At 50.9% G+C, this 13,845-nt stretch overlaps 1 protein-coding gene across 2 annotated transcripts in view; it reads right to left on the reverse strand.

The window, feature by feature from the left end:
• The window catches only part of CACNA2D2 (calcium voltage-gated channel auxiliary subunit alpha2delta 2), a 423,565-nt gene that overhangs the window by 131,810 nt on the left and 277,910 nt on the right, over positions 1-13,845 (reverse strand). For both annotated transcript variants that reach the window (XM_063941375.1, XM_063941374.1), the window contains exons 10-12: positions 5,387-5,486; positions 4,745-4,903; positions 3,855-3,962 (exon numbers count right to left, since the gene is read on the reverse strand). In XM_063941375.1, the coding sequence (XP_063797445.1) occupies positions 3,855-3,962; positions 4,745-4,903; positions 5,387-5,486 (367 nt within the window). The remainder of the gene's footprint in view (positions 1-3,854; positions 3,963-4,744; positions 4,904-5,386; positions 5,487-13,845) is intronic.

Genomic DNA, 13,845 nt, shown 5'->3' on the forward strand with positions numbered 1-13,845 from the left:
GCCAGTGACATCCCCCTCTCACTATACACACAGCAAGGCAGCTCCCACCAGTACACTACCGCAGTGTTATGGGAACATTAACCGTGGTTCCCAGTGCCAGTGACATCCCCCTCTCACTATACACACAGCAAGGCAGCTCCCACCAGTACACTACCGCAGTGTTATGGGAACATTAACCGTGGTTCCCAGTGCCAGTGACATTTCCCTCTCACTATACACAAAGCAAGGCAGCTCCCACCAGTACACTACCGCAGTGTTATGGGAACATTTACCGTGGTTCCCAACGCCAGTGACATCCCCCTCTCACTACACACAAAGCAAGGCAGCTACCATCAGTACACTACCGCAGTGTTATGGGTACATTTACCATGGTTCCCAGCGCCAGTGACATCCCCCTCTCACTATACACAAAGCAAGGCAGCTCCCACCAGTACACTACCGCAGTGTTATGGGAACATTTACCATGGTTCCCAGCGCCAGTGACATCCCCCTCTCACTACACACAAAGCAAGGCAGCTCCCACAAGTACACTACCGCAGTGTTATGGGAACATTTACCGTGGTTCCAGCGCCAGTGACATCCCCCTCTCACTATACACAAAGCAAGGCAGCTACCACCAGTACACTACCGCAGTGTTATGGGAACATTTACCGTGGTTCCCAGCGCCAGTGACATCCCCCTCTCACTATACACAAAGCAAGGCAGCTACCACCAGTACACTACCGCAGTGTTATGGGAACATTTACCATGGTTCCCAGTGCCAGTGAAATCCCCCTCTCACTACACACAAAGCAAGGCAGCTCCCACCAGTACACTACCGCAGTGTTATGGGAACATTTACCATGGTTCCCAGCGCCAGTGACATCCCCCTCTCACTACACACAAAGCAAGGCAGCTCCCACCAGTACACTACCGCAGTGTTATGGGAACATTTACCATGGTTCCCAGTGCCAGTGAAATCCCCCTCTCACTACACACAAAGCAAGGCAGCTACCACCAGTACACTACCGCAGTGTTATGGGAACATTTACCGTGGTTCCCAGCGCCAGTGACATCCCCCTCTCACTATACACAAAGCAAGGCAGCTACCACCAGTACACTACCGCAGTGTTATGGGAACATTTACCATGGTTCCCAGTGCCAGTGACATCCCCCTCTCACTATACACAAAGCAAGGCAGCTCCCACCAGTACACTACCGCAGTGTTATGGGAACATTTACCATGGTTCCCAGCGCCAGTGACATCCCCCTCTCACTACACACAAAGCAAGGCAGCTCCCACCAGTACACTACCGCAGTGTTATGGGAACATTTACCATGGTTCCCAGCGCCAGTGACATCCCCCTCTCACTACACACAAAGCAAGGCAGCTCCCACCAATACACTACCGCAGTGTTATGGGAACATTTACCATGGTTCCCAGCGCCAGTGACATCCCCCTCTCACTACACACAAAGCAAGGCAGCTCCCACAAGTACACTACCGCAGTGTTATGGGAACATTTACCGTGGTTCCAGCGCCAGTGACATCCCCCTCTCACTATACACAAAGCAAGGCAGCTACCACCAGTACACTACCGCAGTGTTATGGGAACATTTACCGTGGTTCCCAGCGCCAGTGACATCCCCCTCTCACTATACACAAAGCAAGGCAGCTACCACCAGTACACTACCGCAGTGTTATGGGAACATTTACCATGGTTCCCAGTGCCAGTGAAATCCCCCTCTCACTACACACAAAGCAAGGCAGCTCCCACCAGTACACTACCGCAGTGTTATGGGAACATTTACCATGGTTCCCAGCGCCAGTGACATCCCCCTCTCACTACACACAAAGCAAGGCAGCTCCCACCAGTACACTACCGCAGTGTTATGGGAACATTTACCATGGTTCCCAGTGCCAGTGAAATCCCCCTCTCACTACACACAAAGCAAGGCAGCTACCACCAGTACACTACCGCAGTGTTATGGGAACATTTACCGTGGTTCCCAGCGCCAGTGACATCCCCCTCTCACTATACACAAAGCAAGGCAGCTACCACCAGTACACTACCGCAGTGTTATGGGAACATTTACCATGGTTCCCAGTGCCAGTGACATCCCCCTCTCACTATACACAAAGCAAGGCAGCTCCCACCAGTACACTACCGCAGTGTTATGGGAACATTTACCATGGTTCCCAGCGCCAGTGACATCCCCCTCTCACTACACACAAAGCAAGGCAGCTCCCACCAGTACACTACCGCAGTGTTATGTGAACATTTACCGTGGTTCCCAGCGCCAGTGACATCCCTCTCTCACTACACACAAAGCAAGGCAGCTCCCACCAGTACACTACCACAGTGTTATGGGAACATTAACCGTGGTTCCCAGTGCCAGTGACATCCCCCTCTCACTACACACAAAGCAAGGCAGCTCCCACAAGTACACTACCGCAGTGTTATGGGAACATTTACCGTGGTTCCAGCGCCAGTGACATCCCCTCTCACTATACACAAAGCAAGGCAGCTACCACCAGTACACTACCGCAGTGTTATGGGAACATTTACCGTGGTTCCCAGCGCCAGTGACATCCCCCTCTCACTATACACAAAGCAAGGCAGCTACCACCAGTACACTACCGCAGTGTTATGGGAACATTTACCATGGTTCCCAGTGCCAGTGACATCCCCCTCTCACTATACACAAAGCAAGGCAGCTCCCACCAGTACACTACCGCAGTGTTATGGGAACATTTACCATGGTTCCCAGCGCCAGTGACATCCCCCTCTCACTATACACAAAGCAAGGCAGCTCCCACCAGTACACTACCGCAGTGTTATGGGAACATTTACCATGGTTCCCAGCGCCAGTGACATCCCCCTCTCACTACACACAAAGCAAGGCAGCTACCACCAGTACACTACCGCAGTGTTATGTGAACATTTACCGTGGTTCCCAGCGCCAGTGACATCCCCCTCTCACTACACACAAAGCAAGGCAGCTACCACCAGTACACTACCGCAGTGTTATGTGAACATTTACCGTGGTTCCCAGCGCCAGTGACATCCCTCTCTCACTACACACAAAGCAAGGCAGCTCCCACCAGTACACTACCGCAGTGTTATGGGAACATTTACCGTGGTTCCCAGCGCCAGTGACATCCCCCTCTCACTATACACAAAGCAAGGCAGCTACCACCAGTACACTACCGCAGTGTTATGGGAACATTTACCATGGTTCCCAGTGCCAGTGACATCCCCCTCTCACTATACACAAAGCAAGGCAGCTCCCACCAGTACACTACCGCAGTGTTATGGGAACATTTACCATGGTTCCCAGTGCCAGTGACATCCCCCTCTCACTATACACAAAGCAAGGCAGCTACCACCAGTACACTACCGCAGTGTTATGGGAACATTTACCGTGGTTCCCAGCGCCAGTGACATCCCTCTCTCACTACACACAAAGCAAGGCAGCTCCCACCAGTACACTACCGCAGTGTTATGGGAACATTTACCATGGTTCCCAGCGCCAGTGACATCCCCCTCTCACTACACACAAAGCAAGGCAGCTACCACCAGTACACTACCGCAGTGTTATGGGAACATTTACCGTGGTTCCCAGTGCCAGTGACATCCCTCTCTCACTACACACAAAGCAAGGCAGCTCCCACCAGTACACTACCGCAGTGTTATGGGAACATTTACCGTGGTTCCCAGCGCCAGTGACATCCCTCTCTCACTACACACAAAGCAAGGCAGCTCCCACCAGTACACTACCGCAGTGTTATGGGAACATTTAAAAAAAAAAAAATCTTAACTAAATAAAATCGTTTCCTCGCTGACCTTGTGGATACTGCGCCAAGTCACCTACCGTTTTGTTTGGCCAGTTGTACTTCTCAAAGACGTCCTGAACGCGGTCTTCCCCTCCGTCCGTGAACATCATTATCATCTTGTTACAGTTTGCACGCGTGACGTTATTCTGTCACAGATAAGGAGACATACAGTCACGTACACTCACAGAGGACGATAAATATCGAGGTAATGTGACGCAGAGCAGGCAATTCAATATATGGCGACGCTGTGCATTCTTGCACAGGAAGGATCTCACTATTCTGCAACAGTCATGGACGCATGATACTAGACCTTGGGCTTAGCTGGATTTCTCCCACACAATACCACACAGAGCCATTAATACAGGGGTAACGCAGGTCACGCAGCGCAAGCCTGAGCTTTCCCTGTACAGACATTTCCTCTGTCCTGCAAGTACAGCAGCTACAGACTATGCAGGGTCCAGGTAACAGCCCGGCATCTACCGCAGCCATCCGCCATAACAGTGACATCTGCAGGCTAAAGTAGTGTACTGCACTCATCAATTCCCAAAGGAAGGAGAAGCCTCACTGCACAGTGATAGCACTGGTTCCTACAGACCTGACAGACCGCCTACTCCCAGTACCTGGCACCGCACAAAACGGGTGTCCGGGAAGAACGCTGATATGGACATTATGTCGCCATACAGAAATGCTGACATGATCATCACAGACACTGGGCACGTCGACAGTAAAAATGTTGACGTAGCATTTTAATGCTATATTTAGGTGTAGGGTTAGGTTTAGGGGGAGGCTATGCTATGTGGGCATATGATTCCGCACCCCATACTGCGCCTGGCTCCCGCTCAGTGTAGGGAACCGGTGTTTATAACTCTGAGCCCCCGTCTCCCCCTCCTCCAGTGTTCCGTCAGGGTCGCCTCGCAGGGAAACTCACGTTCTGCAGCTGGCTGAAAGCGTACTCAAAGCCGGCCTTGTAGTCTGTCGTCCCCCGCGCCACCATGTCCTGCACCGCATCCTTTATCACCTTCTTGTTCCTCACGTTGGCCTGGACAAGCTGCCGGAAGCAGGACACCGGCTCTGCCTTCTCGTGGAACTAAGGGAAATGCACAATAGAGAGGTCAGCGCTAGTCACTGCTCAGCGAATGTAGAACGTAGCAGAGGCGTAATGTGCGGGATCATCTGCAGGCTGAGAACCATCCCGAGGCGTAACGCTCTGCACACCTTCCACCGCATACACCTGCAGCAGTATCTTCAATGCAACAAAAACTTTATTTAGTTTCTTAATGCCAAGAACTTCTACTGTCTACCCGCCGATGCACAGCGGCGCCAGAACCACTAACCTACACGTGGGAGCTATCTGATATAAACCCTGGAGGACCTTTATATATATATATATACTCATGAATATGATGCAGCTCAGTAATACTCTATGTAGTAATGGTACTCAGTATTTTAACTTGCTTTTTGAGCTACTAGAATATCTGCTGAATCTCTCTCCTGTCTCTGATGTTAGAGGAATTGGAAGCTTGGAACCCGGGAAAACACTAGCGAAGAATCCACTGGTGGCGACACTTACAGAAGCCACGGTGACATAGTCATCATCAGACAGAGTGTCCAACATCTCCATGACGGAGGTCTTCATCAGCTTCAGGGTCAGGCCGCTCACACTGCCGCTGCTGTAAGACACGCACACGCAACACGTTACATACACGCTGGGAACACGGAGCTAACAGGAAAAATAAGAATTTACTCACCGGTAATTCAATTTCTCGTAGTCCGTAGTGGATGCTGGGGACTCCGTAAGGACCATGGGGAATAGACGGGCTCCGCAGGAGACTGGGCACTCTAAAGAAAGATTAGGTACTATCTGGTGTGCACTGGCTCCTCCCTCTATGCCCCTCCTCCAGACCTCAGTTAAGGAAACTGTGCCCGGACGAGCTGACATTACAAGGAAAGGATTTTGGAATCCAGGGTAAGACTCATACCAGCCACACCAATCACACTGTACAACTTGTGATAAACTTACCCAGTTAACAGTATGAACAATCACAGAGCATCACTCAACCGATGCTACATAACCATAACCCTTTGTTAAGCAATAACTATATACACGTATTGCAGAAAGTCCGCACTTGGGACGGGCGCCCAGCATCCACTACGGACTACGAGAAATAGAATTACCGGTGAGTAAATTCTTATTTTCTCTAACGTCCTAGTGGATGCTGGGAACTCCGTAAGGACCATGGGGATTATACCAAAGCTCCCAAACGGGCGGGAGAGTGCAGATGACTCTGCAGCACCGAATGGGCAAACACCAGGTCCTCCTCAGCCAGGGTATCAAACTTGTACAATTTTGCAAATGTGTTTGAACCCGACCAAGTAGCAGCTCGGCAAAGCTGTAATGCCGAGACCCCTCGGGCAGCCGCCCAAGAAGAGCCCACCTTCCTTGTGGAATGGGCTTTTACTGATTTTGGATGCAGCAATCCAGCCGCAGAATGAGCTTGCTGAATCGTGTTACAGATCCAGCGAGCAACGGTTTGCTTTGAAGCAGGAGCACCCAGCTTGTTGGATGCATACAGGATAAACAGCGAGTCAGTCTTCCTGACTCCAGCCGTCCTGGCAACATAGATCTTCAAAGCCCTGACTACATCAAGCAACTTGGAATCCTCCAAGTCACGAGTAGCCGCAGGCACCACAATGGGTTGGTTCAAATGAAAAGATGACACCACCTTTGGCAGAAACTGCGGACGAGTCCGCAATTCTGCCCTATCCATATGGAAAACCAGATAGGGCTTTTACATGACAAAGCCGCCAATTCTGACACACGCCTAGCTGAAGCCAAGGCCAACAGCATGACCACCTTCCACGTGAGATACTTTAGCTCCACTGTCTTAAGTGGCTCAAACCAGTGGGATTTCAGGAAACCCAAGACCACGTTAAGATCCCAAGGTGCCACTGGTGGCACAAAAGGAGGCTGAATATGCAGCACTCCCTTAACAAACGTCTGAACCTCAGGCAGTGAAGCCAGTTCTTTTTGAAAGAAAATGGATAGGGCCGAAATCTGGACCTTTATGGACCCTAATTTTAGGCCCATAGTCACACCTGACTGTAGGAAGTGCAGGAATCGACCCAGCTGGAATTCCTCTGTAGGGGCCTTCCTGGCCTCACACCAAGCAACATATTATCGCCATATACGGTGATAATGTTTTGCTGTCACGTCCTTCCTAGCCTTTATCAGCGTAGGAATAACTGCATCCGGAATGCCCTTTTCTGCTAGGATCCGGCGTTCAACCGCCATGCCGTCAAACGCAGCCGCGGTAAGTCTTGGAACAGACAGGGCCCCTGTTGCAACAGGTCCTGTCTGAGAGGCAGAGGCCATGGGTCCTCTGTGAGCATTTCTTGCAGTTCCGGGTACCAAGTCCTTCTTGGCCAATCCGGAACAATGAGTATTGTTCTCACTCCACTTTTTCTTACGATTCTCAGTACCCTGGGTATGAGAGGAAGAGGAGGAAACACATAGACCGACTGGAATACCCACGGTGTCACCAGTGCGTCCACAGCTATCGCCTGAGGGTCTCTTGACCTGGCGCAATACCTCTTTAATTTTTTGTTGAGGCGGGACGCCATCATGTCCACCTGTGGCAGTTCCCATCGATTTACAATCTGCGTGAAGACGTCTTGATGAAGTCCCCACTCTCCCGGGTGGAGGTCGTGTCTGCTGAGGAAGTCTGCTTCCCAGTTGTCCACTCCCGGAATGAACACTGCTGACAGTGCTTGCACGTGATTCTCCGCCTAACGAAGAATCCTGGTGGCTTCCGCCATTGCCACCCTGCCTCTTGTGCCGCCCTGGCGGTTTACATGAGCGACTGCCGTGAGCGACTGAATCAGCACTGGTTGGTCTCGAAGCAGAGGCTCCGCTTGACTCAGGGCGTTGTATATGGCCCGTAGCTCCAGGATATTTATGTGCAGACAAGTCTCCTGACTTGACCACAGCCCTTGGAAGTTTCTTCCTTGAGTGACTGCCCCCCACCCTCTGAGGCTTGCATCCGTGGTCACCAGGACCCAGTCCTGTATGCCGAATCTGCGGCCCTCGAGGAGGTGAGCACCTTGTAGCCACCACAGCAGAGACACCCTGGCCCTGGGGGACAGGGTGATCATCCGATGCATCTGAAGATGCGATCCGGACCACTTGTCCAGCAGATCCCACTGAAAGATCCTCGCATGGAACCTGCCGAAGGGAATGGCTTCGTATGACGCCACCATCTTTCCCAGGACTCGCGTGCAGTGATGCACCGATACCTGTTTTGGTTTTAGGAGGTCTCTGACCAGAGTCACGAGCTCCTGAGCCTTCTCCTCCGGGAGAAACACCTTCTTCTGGTCTGTGTCCAGAATCATGCCCAGGAAGGGCAGACGCGTCGCAGGAATCAGCTGCGACTTTGGAATGTTCAGAATCCAGCCGTGCTGACGCAACACTTCCTGAGAGTGTGCTACGCTGATCAGCAACTGCTCCCTGGACCTCGCCTTTATGAGGAGATCGTCCAAGTATGGGATAATTGTAACCCCTTGCTTCCGAAGGAGCACCATCATTTCCGCCATCACCTTGGTAAAAACTCTCGCTGCCGTGGACAGGCCAAACGGCAACGTCTGGAATTGGTAATGACAGTCCCGTACCACAAACCTGAGGTACTCCTGATGAGGCAGATAAATGGGGACATGCAAGTAAGCATCCTTGATGTCCAGAGACACCATAAAATCCCCCTCTTCCAGGCTTGCAATGACCGCTCTGAGCGATTCCATTTTGAACTTGAATTTCTTCAGATAAATGTTCAGGGATTTTAAATTTAAAATGGGTCTGACCGAACCTTCCGGTTTCGGTACCACAAACATAGTGGAATAGTAGCCCCTTCCCCGTTGAAGGGGGGGGAACCTCTACCACCACCTGCTGGAGAAAAAGTTTGTGAATTGCCGCCAACACTATCTCCCTTTCCATGGGGGAAGTTGGTAAGGCCGATTTTAGGTAACGGTGAGGGGGCGTCACCTCGAATTCCAGCTTGTATCCCTGAGACACAATTTGTATAGCCCAAGGATCCACCTGTGAGCGAACCCACTGGTGGCTGAAATGTCGGAGACGCGCCCCCACGGCTCCTGGCTCCGCCTGTGGAGCCCCAGCGTCATGCGGTGGATTTAGTGGAAGCCGGGGAAGACTTTTGTTCCTGGGAACTAGCTGCATGGTGCAGTTTTTTTCCTCTACCCCTGCCTCTGGCAAGAAAGGACGCACCTCTGACCTTCTTGCTCCTCTGAGAACGAAAGGACTGCATTTGGTAATACGGTGCTTTTTTAGGCTGTGGAGGGACATAAGGCAAGAAATTTGACTTCCCAGCCGTAGCTGTGGAAACTAGGTCCGAGAGACCGTCCCCAAACAATTCCTCACCCTTATAAGGTAAAACCTCCATGTGTTTTTTAGAGTCGGTATCCCCTGTCCATTGCCGAGTCTATAAGACCCTTCTGGCAGAAATGGACAATGCGTTTACTCTAGAGCCCAGCAGGCAAATGTCCCTCTGGGCATCCCGCATATATAGGACCGCATCCTCGATATGTGTCAGGGACAGTAGAACAGTGTCCCTGTCCAGGGTATCTATCTCCTCAGACAGAGTATCCGTCCATGCAGCTACCGCACTACACATCCAGGCCGAAGCAATTGCTGGCCTCAGCAGTGTGCCAGAATGTGTATAAACAGACTTCAGGATAGCTTCCTGCTTCCTATCCGCAGGATCCTTTAGGGAGGCCGTATCCGGAGACGGCAGGGCAACCTTCTTAGACAAGCGTGTCAACGCCTTGTCTACCCTAGGGGAGGATTCCCAGCGTAACCTGTCCGTTGGCGGGAAAGGATACGCCATAAGTAATCTCTTGGAAACTATCACCTTCCTGTCAGGGGAATCCCACGCTTTTTCACATAATTCATTTAATTCATGTGAAGGGGGAAAAGTCACTTCATGCTTTTTCTCCCCATACATATAAATCCTCTTGTCAGGGACAGGATTTTCCTCAGAAATGTGTAATACATCCTTCATTGCTACAATCATGTAGCGGATGGCTTTAGTCATTTTAGGCTGCAACTTTGCCTCATCGTCATCGACACTGGAGTCAGATTCCGTGTCGACATCTGTGTCAACTATCTGGGATAGTGTGCGCTTTTGAGACCCTGAGGGCATCTGCGCTGTAGGATCAGGCATGGGTTGAGACCCTGACTGTCCCAAGGTTACAGTTTTATCCAATCAGTTATGCAAGGAGTTTACATTATCATATAACACCTTCCACATATCCATCCAATCAGGTGTCGGCACCGTCGGCGGCGACACCACACTCAGCTGCACTTGTTCTGCCTCCATGTATGCTTCCTCATCAAACATGTCGACACAGGCGTACCGACACACAGCACACACACAGGGAATGCTCTGACTGAGGACAGGACCCCACAAAGGCTTTTGGGGAGACAGAGAGAGAGTATGCCAGCACACACCCCAGCGCTATATGACCCAGGGATTACACTGTACCTTAGTGTTTACCCCGTAGCTGCTGTTAAATATATATCTGCGCCTAAATTTATGTGCCCCCCCTCTCTTTTTTATCCTTTATTGCACCTGTATACTGCAGGGGAGAGCCTGGGGAGCGTCCTTCCAGCGGAGCTGTGAAGAGAAAATGGCGCTGGTGTGCTGAGGAAGAAGGCCCCGCCCCCTCAGCGGCGGGCTTCTGTCCCGCTTTAATGTGTAAAAAATGGCGGGGGCTCGGGCATATATACAGTCCCAGACTGTATATATGTCTATTTTTGCCAAAAAGGTAATTAATTGCTGCCCAGGGCGCCGCCCTCCTGCGCCCTGCACCCTACAGTGACCGGAGTGTGCGGTGTGCTGTGGGAGCAATGGCGCACAGCTGCAGTGCTGTGCGCTACCTTAAGTGAAGACAGGAGTCTTCAGCCGCCGATTTCGATGTCTTCATGCTTCTGCTGCTTCTGTACTTCTTGCTCTGCGAGGGGGACGGCGGCGCGGCTCCGGGAACGGACGATCAAGGTTAGGTACCTGTGTTCGATCCCTCTGGAGCTAATGGTGTCCAGTAGCCTAAGAAGCGCTACCTAGCTGCCGTGAGTAGGTTTGCTTCTCTCCCCTCAGTCCCTCATAGCAGAGAGTCTGTTGCCAGCAGGAGCTCTCTGAAAAAAAAAAATCTGACAAAATACTTTCTTTTCTAGCAAGCTCAGGAGAGCCCACTAGGAGCACCCAGCTCTGGCCGGGCACAGATTCTAACAGAGGTCTGGAGGAGGGGCATAGAGGGAGGAGCCAGTGCACACCAGATAGTACTAAATCTTTCTTTAGAGTGCCCAGTCTCCTGCGGAGCCCGCTATTCCCCCATGGTCCTTACGGAGTCCCCAGCATCCACTAGCACGTTAGAGAAACACTTGTACACATGATGCTGCAAAACAGTAACTGCTCAACTCTTGTGACCAGTGTTCCTGATACTCCCGCATGGCATAGTGTTCTACTGTATGTACCTAATGAGCCCCCTCACAGAACTCCAATGTACTCAGGAGAGAGGCCCCCGCGTGATTATCTGCTACTTATTACTCTGTGCAGTGGTGATCTTATACATACTCTGTGTATGGGTATATTGCACAGAGGAGGAGACTGTAATTATATACTGCACTACAGCACAGCTACATACTGCACTACAGCACAGCTGCACCATAGCTACATATTGCACTACAGCACAGCTGCACCACAGCACAGCTACATACTGCACTACAGCACAGCTACACCATAGCTACATACTGCACTATAACACAGCTGCGCCATAGCTACATACTGCATTACAGCACAGCAGCACCATAGCTACACACTGCACTACAGCACTGCTGCACCATAGCTACTGTACATACTGCACTACAGCACAGCTGCACCACAGCTACATACAACACTACAGCACAGCTGCACCACAGCTACATACTTCACTACAGCACAGCTGCACCACAGCTACATACTACACTACAGCACAGCTGCACCATAGCTACATACTACACTACAGCACAACTGAACCACAGCTACATACACTAAAACACAGCTGCACCATAGCTACATACTGCACTACAGCACAGCTGTACCATAGCTACATACTGCACTACAGCTGCACCATAGCTACTGTACATACTGCACTACAGCACAGCTGCACCACATGTACATACAACACTACAGCACAGCTGCACCACAGCTACATACTGCACTACAGCACAGCTGCACCACGGCTACATACTACACTACAGCACAGCTGCACCACGGCTACATACTACACTACAGCTCAGCTGCACCATAGCTACATACTGCACTACAGCACAGCTGCACCATAGCTACATACTGTACTACAGCACAGCTGCACCATAGCAACATATTACACTACAGCACAGCTGCACCATAGCTACATACAACACTACAGCACAGCTGCACCACAGCTACACACTGCACTACAGCACAGCTGCACCATAGCAACATATTACACTACAGCACAGCTGCACCATAGCTACATACTACACTACAGCACAGCTGCACCATAGCTACATACTACACTACAGCACAGCTGCACCATAGCAACATATTACACTACAGCACAGCTGCACCATAGCTACATACTGCACTACATACTACACTACAGCACAGCTGTACCATAGCTACATACAACACTACAGCACAGCTGCACCACAGCTACACACTGCACTACAGCACAGCTGCACCATAGCAACATATTACACTACAGCACAGCTGCACCATAGCTACATACTACACTACAGCACAGCTGCACCATAGCTACATACTACACTACAGCACAGCTGCACCATAGCAACATATTACACTACAGCACAGCTGCACCATAGCTACATACTGCACTACAGCACAGCTACACCCTAGCTACATACTACACTACAGCACAGCTGCACCACAGCTACATACTGCACTACAGCACAGCGGCACCACAGCTACATACTGCAATACAGCACAGTTGCACCATAGCTACATACTGCACTACAGCAAGCTGCGCCATAGCTACACAATGCACTACAGCACAGATGCACCATAGCTACATACTGGACTACAGCACAGCTGCACCATAGCTACATCTACACTACAGCACAGCTGCACCATAGCTACATACTGCATTACAGCACAGCTGCACCATAGCTACACACTGCACTACAGCACAGCTGCACCATAGCTACATACTGCAATACAGCACAGCTGCACCATAGCTACATACTGCACTACAGCACAGCTGCACCACAGCTACATACTACACTACAGAACAGCTGCACCATAGCTACATACTGCACTTCAGCACAGCTGCATCAGAGCTACATACTGCACTACAGCACAGCTGTACCATAGCTACACACTGCACAGCTGCACTATAGCTACATACTGCACTACAGCTGCACCATAGCTACATACTGCACTACAGCTGCACCACAGCTACATACTGCACTACAGCTGCACCATAGCTACATACTGCACTACAGCACCAAAGCTACATACTGCACTACAGCACAGCTGCACCACAGCTACATACTGCAATACAGCACAGCTGCACCATAGCTACATACTACACTACAGCACAGCTGCACCACAGCTACATACTACACTACAGCACAGATGCACCATAGCTACATACTGGACTACAGCTCAGCTGCACCATAGCTACATACTGCACTACAGCACAGCTGCACCATAGCTACATCTACACTACAGCAAGCTGCGCCATAGCTACACACTGCACTACATCACAGCTGCACCACAGCTACATACTACACTACAGCACAGCTGCACCACGGCTACATACTACACTACAGCACAGATGCACCATAGCTACATACTGGACTACAGCTCAGCTGCACCATAGCTACATCTACACTACAGCACAGCTGCACCATAGCTACAGCTACACTACAGCACAGCTGCACCATAGCTTCATACTGCATTACAGCACAGCTGCACCATAGCT

This window comes from Pseudophryne corroboree, chromosome 9 (genome assembly GCF_028390025.1).
Source record: "Pseudophryne corroboree isolate aPseCor3 chromosome 9, aPseCor3.hap2, whole genome shotgun sequence".
Lineage (NCBI taxonomy): Eukaryota > Metazoa > Chordata > Amphibia > Anura > Myobatrachidae > Pseudophryne > Pseudophryne corroboree.